Source organism: Capsicum annuum, chromosome 12, assembly GCF_002878395.1.
Source record: "Capsicum annuum cultivar UCD-10X-F1 chromosome 12, UCD10Xv1.1, whole genome shotgun sequence".
NCBI classification, from domain to species: domain Eukaryota; kingdom Viridiplantae; phylum Streptophyta; class Magnoliopsida; order Solanales; family Solanaceae; genus Capsicum; species Capsicum annuum.
The window spans coordinates 643,170-657,194 of record NC_061122.1 but is presented as its reverse complement, the minus strand read 5'-3'; the positions used below and the strand labels follow the sequence as shown (position 1 = coordinate 657,194).

Sequence of the window (14,025 nt, the reverse complement as noted above, 5' to 3'; positions counted from 1 at the left end):
AAAATCGATTGATTCATTGAATTATATGTTGAGGAAGATCCATATTCATTGTTAGTAGTACTTTTACTTATATCTGCAGAATCCAATATGCTTTTTTGTGAAGACTTGGTGCTTGAAACTGCAGAAAAAAAAATCCAAGAAAACCAAGAATCTTGAGTATATTCACAAGAAAGTACTAACTACAATAGTCTAATGTTGCTCGGACTCTCCAAAAATACACTACTTTTAGAGAATCCGACACACATCCGTCGACAAAAGACTAAATGACTCTCCAAAAATACACTACTTTTAGAGAATCCGATACTCATCCGCCGACAAAAGAGTAAATGACTCTCCAAAAACACACACTACTTTTAGAGGATCCGATACACATCCGCCGACAAAAGAGTAAATGACTCTCCAAAAATACACTACTTTTGGAGAATCCGACACGCAACCGTCGACAAAAAAGTCAGAGCTACATAGCTTTATACTTAAAGAATTTTGAACATATTGCCCAGAAAATACTAATACCTAAAAAATAACATAAAGTTGTGAACTTTAATACTTAAAAAATCTTGATATTTTTTGACAATCATGGTGTCCAAACGAGCTTGCACGCACGATCTTGAATATACAGGCAAGAATGCACTAATTTGAAAGAACAATAACATAGAGTTGTGAACTTTATACGTTGTGAACTTTAATACTTTAAAAATCTTTTTTTTAAACAACCGCGGTGTCCGAACGAGCTTGCACGCACAATCTTGAATATATTTGCAAGAGTGCAACAATAACTTTATACTTAAAACGTGTGTCTAAGCCAGCTTGAATGTACCTCGACTATGAAGAAATCTTGAATATATTGGCAAGAAAGTACTAATTCAAGAAAAATAACATAAAGTTGTGAACTATAGACTTACTTCCATTGTGAGGATTATAATTATCATAAGCCCAAATATTTGAAGAATTTGTTGATGGCCATAATGATTGAGCCAATGAAAAATTTGAATCATTGCAAAAATAGCCACTATTGTTTATTAAAGGATCAGTAATTTCATGATCAGAACTTGTTAAATTTTTTCCCAAGTTAAAATCTTGAAAAGAAAGAAGCAAATCTTGATAATTCATTGGACATTTGTTGTTTGAATTCTCCATGAGAAAGAGAAGATTTTTTTTATTTTTTTTTGGAAAAAAAAATTAGTTGCTATTGAGAACTTGTTTTGTGTTTATATAGGAAATATATTTTGTGTTAATTGTCTAATTCGAGTAAGAGTGGGATTGAAAATTTTCCAAGTAAATTAATAATTTAGACACGTTTTTATGGAAGTTAATTATTTAGAAAAATAGGTTTTAGAATTATTGTTAATCCTATTGCTAATATTTTCCTAAAAAAGAAATAGTAGAAATTTGGTTATTTTTGTAATAAGAAGAATTGAAAACCTTGTCTAATTAAAATAGGTAAAGTCAAGAGGGAATTCGATTAGAATATAAACTTTGATAATTTATATTATGAATTTGTAGACGATTAGAGATAAATAAAACCTTTTACAAGTAAAATTACTCGTTGAAAATTATGTTAAAAGAAACCTAGTATACAATAGCGGGATGCTACCGCTCATATTTAAGAGATAATAGAAACTTTTGCACAACTACGAGATAATGAAAACTTTTGCATAACTACAGACCGCCAATTATATATTCAGAACCAGGTCCATATAACTTTACCACCCCAATATAAATTTACTGTTACTGTATCTTGATTCATTCTTAATACAAGAAACGAGAGTAAGCTGAAACAAGAGTAAATACTCGAGTTGAAACGAGAATAGCTGAAACGGGAGTGTAGAGCTTGGAGTTGAAACGAATAACTCACAACGAGAAACTGCTTAAATAATGAAACAAAACTATGCAAATCGCTGGACACCATGCGACTTGAAATAATGAAACAAAACTATGCAAATCGTTGGACACCATGCGACTTGAAAATCGCTGGACACCAGGCGACTTGCAAATCGCTGGACACCTGGCGACTTGCAAAAATAACTGGACACCAGGCGATTTGCAGATTGCTGGACACCATGCGACTTGAAAATCGCTGGACACCAGGCGACTTGCAAATCGCTGGACACCTGGCGACTTGCAAAAATCACCGGACATGACTTGCAGATTGCTGGACACCAAGCGATTTGCAGATCTCTGGACACCAGGCGACTTGCAAATCTCTAGACACCAGGCGACTTGCAAATCGCTAGGCACCATGCGAATTGCAGATCGCCGGACACCAGGCGACTTGCGGATCGCCGGACACTAGGCGACTTGCGGATCGCCAGACACCATCGATTTGTAAATCGCTCAGCCACCAGCATTGTGTTCCCTTTGATTTCTTTTCAAATCAAGTGCCCTCTTTGAAATTTTTTGTAGAAAAATAGCCCTTCTGAATCCGAACTCAATGAAATATCTGTATAAGGAAATTTGTAATATGAGAGATCAAAGTACACAAAGGAGGTTTACAAATTTCTACTGTTCAATTACTTCTCTTGGCATTTGATTGTAATGTACTACACCAAGAAAAGATCAACATTTACAAAAGTTCAATCCTTAAAGTTATTACCAACAACAACAATGCAGCTACAATCTTCAATTTGCATTAAGCGATCGCGCCAGACGCTTAACTTCAGTTAACCTCATGCCTCGTCTCGATCTACCTGAATATCATTGAAAATTTCAGTGCGATAGGGGTCTGGGGAGGGTAGAGTGTACGCAGACCATACCACCACCTCAGGAGAAAACCAAGAAAACAGAAAATGAAAAACGAAAACATTGAAACTTACTCTCTGTAATCACATTGTCACTGGACATCAAATTGGTCCTAGCAGTTTCTTGATTGTCACTTGAAAGAGAATTCAACAATCTTGCAAGATGTCTTATTTGATATAATGGTAGAATATTTGTACTTGTTAGCACTTTACACCTCCTTTCTTCAACTCCTATTGAATCATAAAACAAAAATAGTTGAAGAAATATACGAATCGCGCATCAACTTAGGGACCTGGTCCCAAACTAACCTATGCAATAATGAACAGGGTTAAACTGAAAGAGTAAAACCACGACCTACCATGCAGGACTTCCAATCACTTCACTATGTTCAAGCAACCTCGAATACAAACTCCATGCAATAACTGTATTGCACTTATTGACACAGCTAACTCTAACTGAATCAACAACGAGAACACGATATGAACACATCTACGATTGATGGACAAGAAAAGTAGGTTGAGCGTTTACAAACCACAAAACAAAGACTCAAAATACAACAAGAGCTTGAGACACGAATGACAACTGAGCAGGTCCCTGTTGCAAGTGAGACTTTAGTTGAAGGATTTGCTTCAAAAGAAATTTGATGTTCTTTGCAAATGAAATATTAGGTTTTTTTGTTGTAACATGTTGCATATATACGAGACAAGAAAACCTAGGGCTTCTCTGATTGGCTGGAGCGAAAAGGCACTGTAGCTTTTCCACCTACTTCCTGCCACCCGGTACTTTTACAGCTGTAATGCTGACTGAGTGCATGAGATGTAGTCGCGATGAAACTGGTCCCTGAGCAGTTGCAAATTTATCTCTTCATGAACCAGGTCCCAACGTTGGTAGTTTGTCAATCATCAAAACTAGGACTTAACAATAGTGAATCTTTTCGATGAAGGCGACAAGGTCCGTGGGGTATGACAGTCAATGAAATGAGAGAACGACGATCAAAATCCCAACAGAGACAAAGAATCTTAGATGGTTTCTGTAAAGAAACAACTAACCGAAAATGTACCTATATCTATGTTGCTCGAATTCTCCCAAAATGTTGCCCCACATGTGTTGGATTCTCCAAGAATACACTACTTTTGGACTATCCAAACACGCATCCAACAGTATTTTTGAAGAGTCCGACCTAAGCTTACCACGAATGTGCTTATGCTATAAGTTCATATGTCTAAACTATACAAATTATACCTTGGTGCAATGTACTTGACGTATCCAACACGCGTCCAACAGTATTTTTGAAGAGTCTGAGCTAAGTTTACCACGAATGTGCTTATACTATAAGTTCATATGTCTAAACTATACAAAGTATACCTTGGTGCAATGTATTTGACGTATCCAACACGCGTCCAACAGTATTTTTGAAGAGTCCAAGCTAAGTTTACCACGAATGTGCTTATACTATAAGTTCATATGTCTAAACTATACAAAGTATACCTTGGTGCAATGTACTTTACGTATCCAACACACGTCCAACAGTATTTTTGAAGAGTCCGAGCTAAGTTTACCACGAATGTGCTTATAAAGTTGATATGTCTAAACTATACAAACTATACCTTGGTGCAATGTACTTGGTGTATCAGCTGGTTCTTCTTGTGATAATGTAGCATCAGATAATTGAACTTCAAGTCCTGAAACCGGGACGATTGCTTGATTCTCTTCTTCGTTAGAGTATCCTGCAACGACCAGAGGCGAATCTAGAATTTAAACTTTATGAGTTCTGAACACTAATACACGGGCTATCTCTGCGCGTACCTGCACTAGTAGTACTGTCATAATTTTGCGAAGTTGAAAACGAAGAGTTGTTCAACACTTTTTGTCTTCTCAGTTGATAGTTTCGTCTACGTCTAGCTAAATGTTTTTCCCTCTCCTCATTGCTCATTGTTTGCCTTCTCAATCTATCGCGAATTCTGCGACGCTCTCTCTCTTTTTCTTTCTGTGCATTCCTCCAGTTCTTTACAACATGCCATTCTTTACTGTCATCAGATAACTCTTCAGTAGCCATTGCACCAGATATTCTTCAAGTTTTTATCAGGTCTTGCAACAAAATTTTTGTATTTTCCAATCAGAACCAAATGGACCACGACGATGACAACAGCAATAACATATCCAATGTAATCCTGGGGGATGGGGTCTGGGGACGGCAAAGTGTATGCAGATAAAAGTAGTTATGAAAAGGAGCCGCAACAATAAAGAAAACAAAACAACTACTAAGGAAATCAGTACATAACATTCAGATAAAAGAGCAGTAACAAATATCAAGCCAATACTACGACAGACACAATGCTCTTGACTACCACCAAGCCTAGAACCAAATCAACAAAAAAAGATTAATATTGGAACAAAATGAATCTGAATAAAGAATACAGATAAACATCCAGTACCCCCGAACTATGGTCAAAGTTGCTACGACACACTCCAACTCAATTTTAGCATATTTTTGTCACCCTTTTGTGCTGACGTGACACCTTTATTACATAAAATGAGGTCCACGTCAAAGGTCAAAGGTGCGACGTCAGCTAAAAAGGTTGACAAAAGACGCCACGTCAGCTAAAAAGAATGACAAAATACGCTAAAATTTAGTTCAAGGGGTAATAGGACCCCGTGAAATTGGAGTGTGTCTTCCTAGAAAATTTGATTATAATTCACAGGATACAAGATGCGTTACGCTAAAGAATATAAAGAACTTTAACTATAGAATGTGAAGCCTTTGGTCAAGTGTTACAAGGGTTTAGACGCACGTCATGAGTTTAAAATTTATAAAAAGTTAGAGAGCCGAACCCATTATTCCAATTTCGAAATGCATGCAAACTGACCCTCCAGAATTTTTCGCTTGCAAAAGATTTTAGGTCATAGATAATACACTTCCACCTCGAGCGTAACTCTTTATCGACTAAATCACTCTTTGTAAAATCAATGAACCACAAAGGTTGATATGTAACTAATTCATATCACGTCTAATTTCATTTCGATGTAAAATGAAATACCAATTCCAATATTCGATTAAAACACCGGACAAGAAACGAAAAAAAATCAGAATTACCTTAACTTTTAACACCACAATTACTATATATTCCACGTCCTTAATCATCCATAACACATAAATCTTCAGTCATATAAAAACACAATTTTTTAAAGAAATAATTTAATATCACAATAATCACGAAAAATCCAATAAACCAAATGAAAAAAAATACTTATTTATTTTTAAAAAACCTAAAAAAAATGAAGAATAAAAATTAATTCTTTTTAGGGACTGAAAACCTACCTGTGTTGATGGTGACTGATGGGGGATTTGTAAATTCAGATTCAAAGAAGAGAAAATTGAGGTGTTTCTTTTCTTTTCTTTTCTTTTTTTAAATTTAAAAAATGGGAAAATAAAATTAACAAAATCTTTCAAATGCCCTTTTTTGGTAATTAGTTAAAGGTTTTTAATTTTAACAAATTAGATTTTGCCACCTTAACACAAAATGGAAAAAAAGATCTGTTTTATTTTTTCGAAAATTGAGGATGTTGATCCATTTGGCTTTAATTATTTATTTAGTCCTCATCCAAAATTTGTATTTAGTAAATATTACATAAATTACTAATATTACCTTCCAATTTTATTTTTATTTCATAAAATTTCCAAGATTGAATCTTTTCCTTTCCTTTTTTGATATTTTCTTGGTGGAGTAACCAGGAAGTAAATAACATAGTTTTTTTTATATTTGTATTATAATTTGTCTTCTTTAAATATTTGTATTATAAAAATTTGTTTACTATGCCTCAATTGCAAAAAATTAAGAATTCGGTGACATAAATCTTCACTGATCATGTTGCTCCCTACATGAGCTTCGATTAACCAAATATGAACTTGTTATACAAATGTGGTCGCAGACCTTACCCCTACCTCGTGCAGATAGAGAGGTTGTTTTCGAAAGATCCTTGGCTCAAGCGTAACAAATTCAAGTACAAAGAACAGGAAAACAATGAGGGAAACATAACAACTAAACAGGAAGCTTTGTGCTCAATTAGAAGGCTGAAACTGGATTTCATGTACATTAGCAAAGTACTGGATTTCCCCGGATCCTGCGCATAGCGGGAGCTTTAATGCACCGGGCTGCCCTAGCAAAGTACTCAAGATCCTAGTTGAAAAAAGCCTATAAACTTTGGAGAAAATGACAATAACCAAGTGTGGAGACATGGAGTCTATTTCAAAAACACCATATTCCTCCTCCCTATGCTGGCATGTACAGACCTAGTATTTCATACGCTCGAGCGCTGTATACTCGCGCTTCTAGTTTTCAACGAAAGACAGAATATCGAGATCATATGGCATGTACAAATGTCATCTCCAGGCAGAAGAAGTAGCTAAAGCTCTATTTTTCCATCCGAGATAGAGTGCTCCTTCGCTTTCTGCATATCGATAATGTGGGCTGTACTCCTTCAACATGTCGTTGATGGTCTCACCAACCGATGGGCTCAACTGGCATTGTGTAAATCCAGCCATCATAAGTCTCAACCGCCATTTTCCGAAGAGTTCATGCCTTTCCACTCTGTCAGCCCCTTCACATGCTATTATGTTGACAACGTCTCGTGCCACACAGTGCTCTTCTGCACTGATCCGCTCCTTGTTGTCCCTAGGGCGAGCTGCATCAATTGACTCGAACATTGCTGTATAGTAATCAAGAGTTTCGCGGAATCTTGGAAGGAAAGGGGCAGTGTTGGTGTTCGATTCTTGTTCAACCAATGTCACAATTTTGGGAGACAGACTTTTAACTAGTCTTAATAGGCGGTCTCGATGATTGATAGTGCTTACACTCTCGTCTGGCATGTGGTGCAACATATAAGGGAAGTTTACCGCCAGCACTTCTCCGTACCTAACTTGAAGGTTCGAAAGTTGGACCTCGCAGCCTGATAATGCAGCACCATGGAATTCGAAAGGAACTCCACATGATTTGGCAACTTCTGCTAGCCTTTCGCCCACTATCTGAAGTCCTCCACCGCGTGCATAAGCTGATTCGGAATCATCAACACCTGTGATACGAACAAATGGGGGTCCACCAGGCCGATGAGCAAGATCGTGGAGGAGGAATATCCACTGACTTCCCTGTGCAATCTGAAAATCAATGATGTGGATTCTGTTTTCATTCATCATCGCTTCCCTGATGACGACATTGGCAGACATATAAGCGAATTTATAGTACGGGCACATGTTATAGATGACTTGCATGTAAGACAATAATTCCGAGCCAGTTGGTTCTTCGCACTTCAATTTTTTGTATATGATGCTTCCTGTCGATAGTAGTCGTGCTCTAAGCCCTTCCAACACGTATGCACCCAACCGTTCCATAGGTTCCCCGGAGACAGACACCCGTTGCTCTAAAACGTCCATAAGAACTTCAGCAGTTGATATATCAGCATCTGACACTGCTTCAGAACAAGCATCGAGCAACTCTTTCAAGTTCAAGCTCGGGGCCAAGTCCAACACTCGGTTCCACCTTGTCAAGGAAGACGGTTTTATAACCACATCATTGAAAGACCAACTGCTGCTGTTGTCAGTATCGGATTCAGGCCCCAGTAACTTATTCTCAAGCTCCCGCAGCACGTGTCTCAGGTCACCATCATCAACTCCTGAATACCGACTCAAAGGTGAACCGCAGGCGTTATCAGACATGTATGACTGCGAACATTGCGGAGAGAAGGGACTCCTATTGGATGAGATGCTCAAGGCAGGAGGTGAATCATAGACGATATAGTCAGTAGCCGGTGACGAATCCAGAGTGAAGAATTGTTCGTTCTGCGCCTGAAAAGAAAGCTGCGTCCGTGAGCCGTGACTATCTTTGCAGTTGTTCTTAAAAACACGGTAAGGGGCGCATTGCTGCATTGGCTGATTGTACAATGCGTGGACGCTGCCACACATATGGGGTCTCTCGGATGCTTGCATCTGGAACGACTAAGAAGAGGTAGAGTGATTTCAAACAACGTTTCAGACAAAAGCTATAAACCACACACTCAGTGATGGAAGCACAATGAGATCAACAAGTCTCTCTCGACTAAAGTGATCACAACATCTCAAGGAGCTGCAACATCATGTGACAATGTCAACTCCGATGAACTAGAGAAGGATTTGCTACTCCGATGATAACTAACAGAATCTGCCAAGAATGAAAATCACAATCAGTATGCTGGATCGGAGGAATAAGAATTTGGCAAACTGATAATCATAATCACAAGAGATTGTTACAAAAGAACAAAGAATCAGATACGAAAAGAGCAAAAGCTAAATACGAACATGCTCAAGAAAAATGGATAAGATACAAAACTATTATCATTCATTGAGGAAACCATTCTTCGGATAATAACATCCAAACGTTCCTATACTTAATCCAAGAGTTTCAACAATCCATACATCTAGAAAAGTTAAAGACAACCGAAAGGAACTCAGATCAATAGTTACTAAAGAATTGATTCACCAAAGTTATAACTTAGCATATGCATCAATCTTATGATAACTTAAAGAAACTAAGAAAATGAATAAGCATAGAAACCTAAAACAACCAAAACTCTGATAAGCTAGAAAACAAAAGAAAAGGGCAGCCCGGTGCACTAAAGCCACCGCTATGCACGGTGTCTGGGGAAGGGCCCCACCACAAGGTGTATCGTACGCAGTCTTACCTTGCATTTCTGTCAGAGATTGTTTCTAAGGCTTGAACCCGTGACCTCCTGGTCACATAACAACAACTTTACCAGTTACTCCAAGGCTCCCCAGAAAACTAAAGAATTCCAAGAAAAAAACAAACCAAAGAATAGACCTAAAAGATTTCAAAGACTAGACTTTTCTTCACACCATGAATAAATTGAACACAAAGGAAAGTCCAAAATTACAATCAAAAGACAAATCCTCTTACTCAACAACATAGAAATCATAACTTTATACAAAACAAATCTCCCACCACCCCACCAAAAAAAAGATTAAGAATTGCCCAACAAGAAAAAAAATGAACTTCAATACTAAAACACGTAGAACAAACACTACTTATAACCCCCCCCCCCCCCCCCCCCCCCCCCCAAAAAAAAAAAAAACAACAACATAAAACTCAAACTTTATACATAAATAAGGGTTGCCCGGTGCACTAAACCGCTGTGCGTGGTGTCCGGCCGTCTGGGTAAGGCCACCACAAGGATATATTGTACGCAGTCTTACCCTACATTTTTAGCCGTTCAAGGAAGGGCCCACCACAAGAGTATATTGTATGCAGCCTTACCTTGCAGCCAAAGTATTTCCAAGACTTGAACCCGTGCCTCCTGGTCACATGGCACCAACTTTACCAGTTCCAAAACTTTATACATACCATACAAAAAAAATCACTACTTATACTCCCAAATACATAAAGATCAAAACTTAATACAAAAAACACACAAAAATATCACTAATTATGCTCCCCCAACAACATAAATATCAAAACTTCATACAAAACATACAAAAAGATCACCAAGTATAAGCAAAATACATAAAAAAAAAAAAAAACTTTACTTATGAACCTATAAACTAAACAAGATCAACTCAAAACCTCAAACTATAAACTAACAAATTCAACACTTTACATAAATTAATGAACCTGTATTAGTACTAATTACCAAAGAATAACAAACAACAATCTTGTGTACCATATAAACAAAAACAAGAAAAGGAACAAGAAGAACAAACCTTGAAAATTGTAATGAATTCAGATTTTTTGCTATGTATTTTGTTGAATGTTGAAAACAATGAATGGAGTGTTTGGTTACTCCATATTAATACCTTTATATAGTCAAAATATTTGAAAATTAGACAAATAAAATGCCATTATTCTTAGAAATAACTACCTCAAATGCCACTTACATACAATAAATATATAATATAAGACCAAAAAAACTATACTTTATTGGGTCCACGTGCATGTGTTTTATGTACTTTAATTACAATTTTTTTTTTTTGCTTTTATTAGAAGAATATTCTCTCCGCGGCGAATTACGCGAACTATAATAAGTGATTATTAATTGAAATTGACTTAACATTTTTCTATAGAAAGTTCCCCGATTCATTTTACTTGTCAGGTTATATTTTTTATACGATATTTAATAAAATGTATAGTAAAAAGATAATACTTTTTTTCTTCATCACATTAAACTTTCTACCATTTATTGAAATGAGGTTAAAGATGAAAATAAATAAGTGATTAATTATATCTTATTTTTTTAAGATGACGACTGTTTTGGATTGGTTATATTAGTAAATATGATAACTAAACTGGATCGAAAGAGATAATATTTGAAGTTGAAATTATGCTTAAATCGAAACTTTTAATTAAAAGCGATAAGACCCAACGCCTAACGTCCAACGCTATGTTTTTTTTACTTGTCATGTTATATTTTTTTGTACGATATATATTTAATAAAACATATAGTAAAAGGGTAATACTCTTTTTTTTCATCACATTAAACTTTCTCCCATTTATTGAAATGAGGATAAAGATGAAAATAAATAAGTGATTGATTATATCCTAATTTTTTAAGATGGCAATTGTTTTGAATCGGTTATTTTTAATAAATATGATGACTAAAATGGATCGAAGGAGATAATATTTGAATTTAAAAGTGATAAGACCTAATGGCCAACGGCCAACGCTCAATTATATTTCACAGCGGTAATAAAAAGGTGTTAAATTTTAGTCTTTATGAACACACGAAGAATAAAAAGGTGGTTTTTAAATATGTTTATTGATGACACATTCATTGAATCATGCCTATGTCACCATGGAAAAATTATCGGATTAAATTTAATTTCACGACGTTGAAGATACATCCATTTATTATATGCTTCATTTGATATATATTACTTATATTAAAACTAATTAATGTACGAAACGTGTCTTTCATAAATATACTCGTTACTTAACCATAATTAATTAGGTGAATTATGTTTTTATGCTAATTTTAATTGTGAATGCTAAATTGTTTGATGTAATATAAATATCAAGTTTAAATAAGTATTTCTCTCCATTATATGATAACTAAATAATTATTTTTGCTAATAATGAATTTCGAGACATGAAATGAATTGAAAAATTAAGAACGTCTCAATGAATCGTTTAATTTCTTTGTGACAAAACAAAACAAAACAAAACAAAACAAAACAAAGGATTATGTCGTAAATCACGTTATATATTAATTGATTTAAAGTCAAATGGTTCAAATTAGGAATTGTTAAAGATCAAATTATTATTTTAATTTTTTCCAACTTAAATTAGATTTTTTCGTCACAATTTTGACATTGAGATGCTATTTTCACATTACTTCCACAAACTATTATTATGAAACTACTCTTAGTGATTTTTGAATTTCTTGAACTGTATGATAAATAAGAAAATATGTTAACTTTCAATTTTATACTCAAGATGGATCAAACATTTTCTCAAGTACTAGATTGGATAATTCAACTGAGATTATATATATATATATATATAACGAGTAATTTTCTATCATTTTAGAACGAGTCAAGTAATCCTTAAATTATACCCGAAGTCGATATTACATATCTTTACTTTATGGGCATTACTCCTAAACTCATCTTTTATGTATTTTTGTGCTCCTTTGTGCTGACCTGGATGTCAAGCCAGCACAAAAGGAGCACAATATATTCTGCTATTTGTCAACCACGTCAGTAAAAAGAAGCACAAAACAATTTTAAAAAAAATGAGTTTAGAGGGTAATAACTCTCGTAAAGCATAGGTGTGCATTAACAACTTAGGGATCATTTGGTTGGGAACAAGTTATCTCGAGATAATTAATCTCGGGATTAACTATTCACCATATATATGTGATAACTTATCCCATCAGTAAGACATAAATAGTGGAATAAATAATTTCTTGACTAACTAATACCTTCAACTAAATATAAAATGAAATAATCCTGCATTTTATCTTGAAACTGTCATAACTTATTCCTCACACCAAACGATCCCTTACGAAGGTGTGGTAATGGCAAATTGAGTAAATAAGAGGTGTAATAAAGGGTAAATTATTGTGGGTCCACAAGACCGCGTTTGGTTTGACACTTGTTTGTTCCACGAAGGTGTCTTATACACCACAACATATTTCCCATATGCTTTTTAAGTTTTAATTAATTAATCCTACAATATTAAACAAAATTGTACTCTTTTTATTTATATATTTTTATTTAAAGGTCAATTAGTGCAAATTAAAATCTCTAACACATTAACCTAAAACGAAAAGTCAGGAGTAAACTGGACATAATTATCAAATAATTGATTTTCATATAACAATATACATTTAATTTAATTTTCTGGCAAATCATCCTATTTAATTAATATGGTTTCATGTATTTTAAGTAGAGATAATAAGGCTTAGGCTGTAGTTATCAAGATTAATTAGTGGACGGTTACTTTTTTTTAAAGAAAAAAAAAGGGAAAAAGGGCCTAAATATGCCTTATCTGTTGAAAATGATATAAAATTACTACTACATTCATCTTTTCAATTATATTTCTTTATTTTAACGACCCTCATATTAAATCCCCAAAAAAATTTCATTAATGATTTGCGCCACGTCACTGACCCTCGGAGAAGGAAAAACAGAAGGTAATTATATAATGGGAAATTGGATCTTCACCGACAAGATTATTATATAATGAAAAAAAAATGGAAGGTAAATATGAGTCGAGTCAAATATTTTATTCATTTTGTTAACTCATTTTTAATTAGTTTATATTCGATTTGACCTGCTCGTTTGGTACGCTATTTTAAGTTTTAACAAAAGAATTTTTTTTTTATCTTCTTAAGTTCTATCTCTTTCACCTTTATTTTTTTTCCTTTCTTTTGTGGACGTGAGGGACAATCCTTTTTTTTGCTTTTGTAATTATAAGTCTTTCTTTTTTATTTCTACTTTTCAAGACCCTACAAGAATAATGAATATATTGAAAAAAAATAAAGCACAACTTGATGTGATATGTCTACTTTTTAACATCTAAGAATTTATCAAATAATATTACTTAAATTGAATTAGGAAACATAATTCAAATTAATTCTCTTCATTTGAAATAAAATGTGATATGATGAAATCTTTTTTTAATTTATTATATTCATATTCAAAGAAAGAGAATACAAAAATTTTCTTTGGTAAAACCTTCAAAGTTTGATGGGCCAAACAAGTATAAAAATCTTGGGCTAAGCCATTTTGGGCCTGGCCAAACA

At 34.6% G+C, this 14,025-nt stretch overlaps 2 protein-coding genes across 4 annotated transcripts; both read right to left on the bottom strand.

Annotated features, from left to right (window-relative positions):
- Window positions 1–1,824: 1,824 nt before the first annotated feature.
- On the bottom strand, window positions 1,825–6,726 carry LOC107849931. 3 transcript variants are annotated; one of them, XM_016694447.2, is made up of 6 exons: window positions 6,059–6,726; window positions 4,546–4,827; window positions 4,347–4,466; window positions 2,814–2,969; window positions 2,594–2,687; window positions 1,825–2,440 (listed from the first exon to the last, which is right to left on the bottom strand). In XM_016694447.2, the coding sequence occupies exons 2-5, from the start codon at window positions 4,793–4,795 to the stop codon at window positions 2,620–2,622; spliced, it is 594 nt and encodes a 197-aa protein (XP_016549933.1). In that variant the 5' UTR covers window positions 4,796–4,827; window positions 6,059–6,726; the 3' UTR covers window positions 1,825–2,440; window positions 2,594–2,619. The 3 variants fall into 3 exon arrangements, with proteins under 3 accessions (XP_016549933.1, XP_016549934.1, XP_047256420.1); XM_016694448.2 differs by lacking the exon at window positions 6,059–6,726 and adding an exon at window positions 5,834–6,033; XM_047400464.1 differs by lacking the exon at window positions 6,059–6,726 and having other exon boundaries at window positions 4,546–5,816.
- Window positions 6,727–6,780: 54 nt separating this feature from the next.
- LOC107850860 (scarecrow-like protein 13) lies at window positions 6,781–10,665 on the bottom strand. Its single transcript, XM_016695649.2, has 2 exons — window positions 10,484–10,665; window positions 6,781–8,930 (listed from the first exon to the last, which is right to left on the bottom strand). The coding sequence occupies exon 2, from the start codon at window positions 8,717–8,719 to the stop codon at window positions 7,121–7,123; it is 1,599 nt and encodes a 532-aa protein (XP_016551135.1). The 5' UTR covers window positions 8,720–8,930; window positions 10,484–10,665; the 3' UTR covers window positions 6,781–7,120.
- Window positions 10,666–14,025: the final 3,360 nt, after the last annotated feature.

Coding starts and splice junctions, on each gene's coding strand:
- LOC107849931 (XM_016694447.2), bottom strand. CDS start 4,795: ATGGCTACTGAAGAGTTATCTGATGACAGTAAAGAATGGCATGTTGTA. Junction 2,970..4,346: donor ACCAAGTACATTGCACCAAG/GTATAGTTTGTA, acceptor ATGATTCAATAG/GAGTTGAAGAAAGGAGGTGT. Junction 2,688..2,813: donor TGACAATGTGATTACAGAGA/GTAAGTTTCAAT, acceptor AATGATATTCAG/GTAGATCGAGACGAGGCATG.
- LOC107850860 (XM_016695649.2), bottom strand. CDS start 8,719: ATGCAAGCATCCGAGAGACCCCATATGTGTGGCAGCGTCCACGCATTG.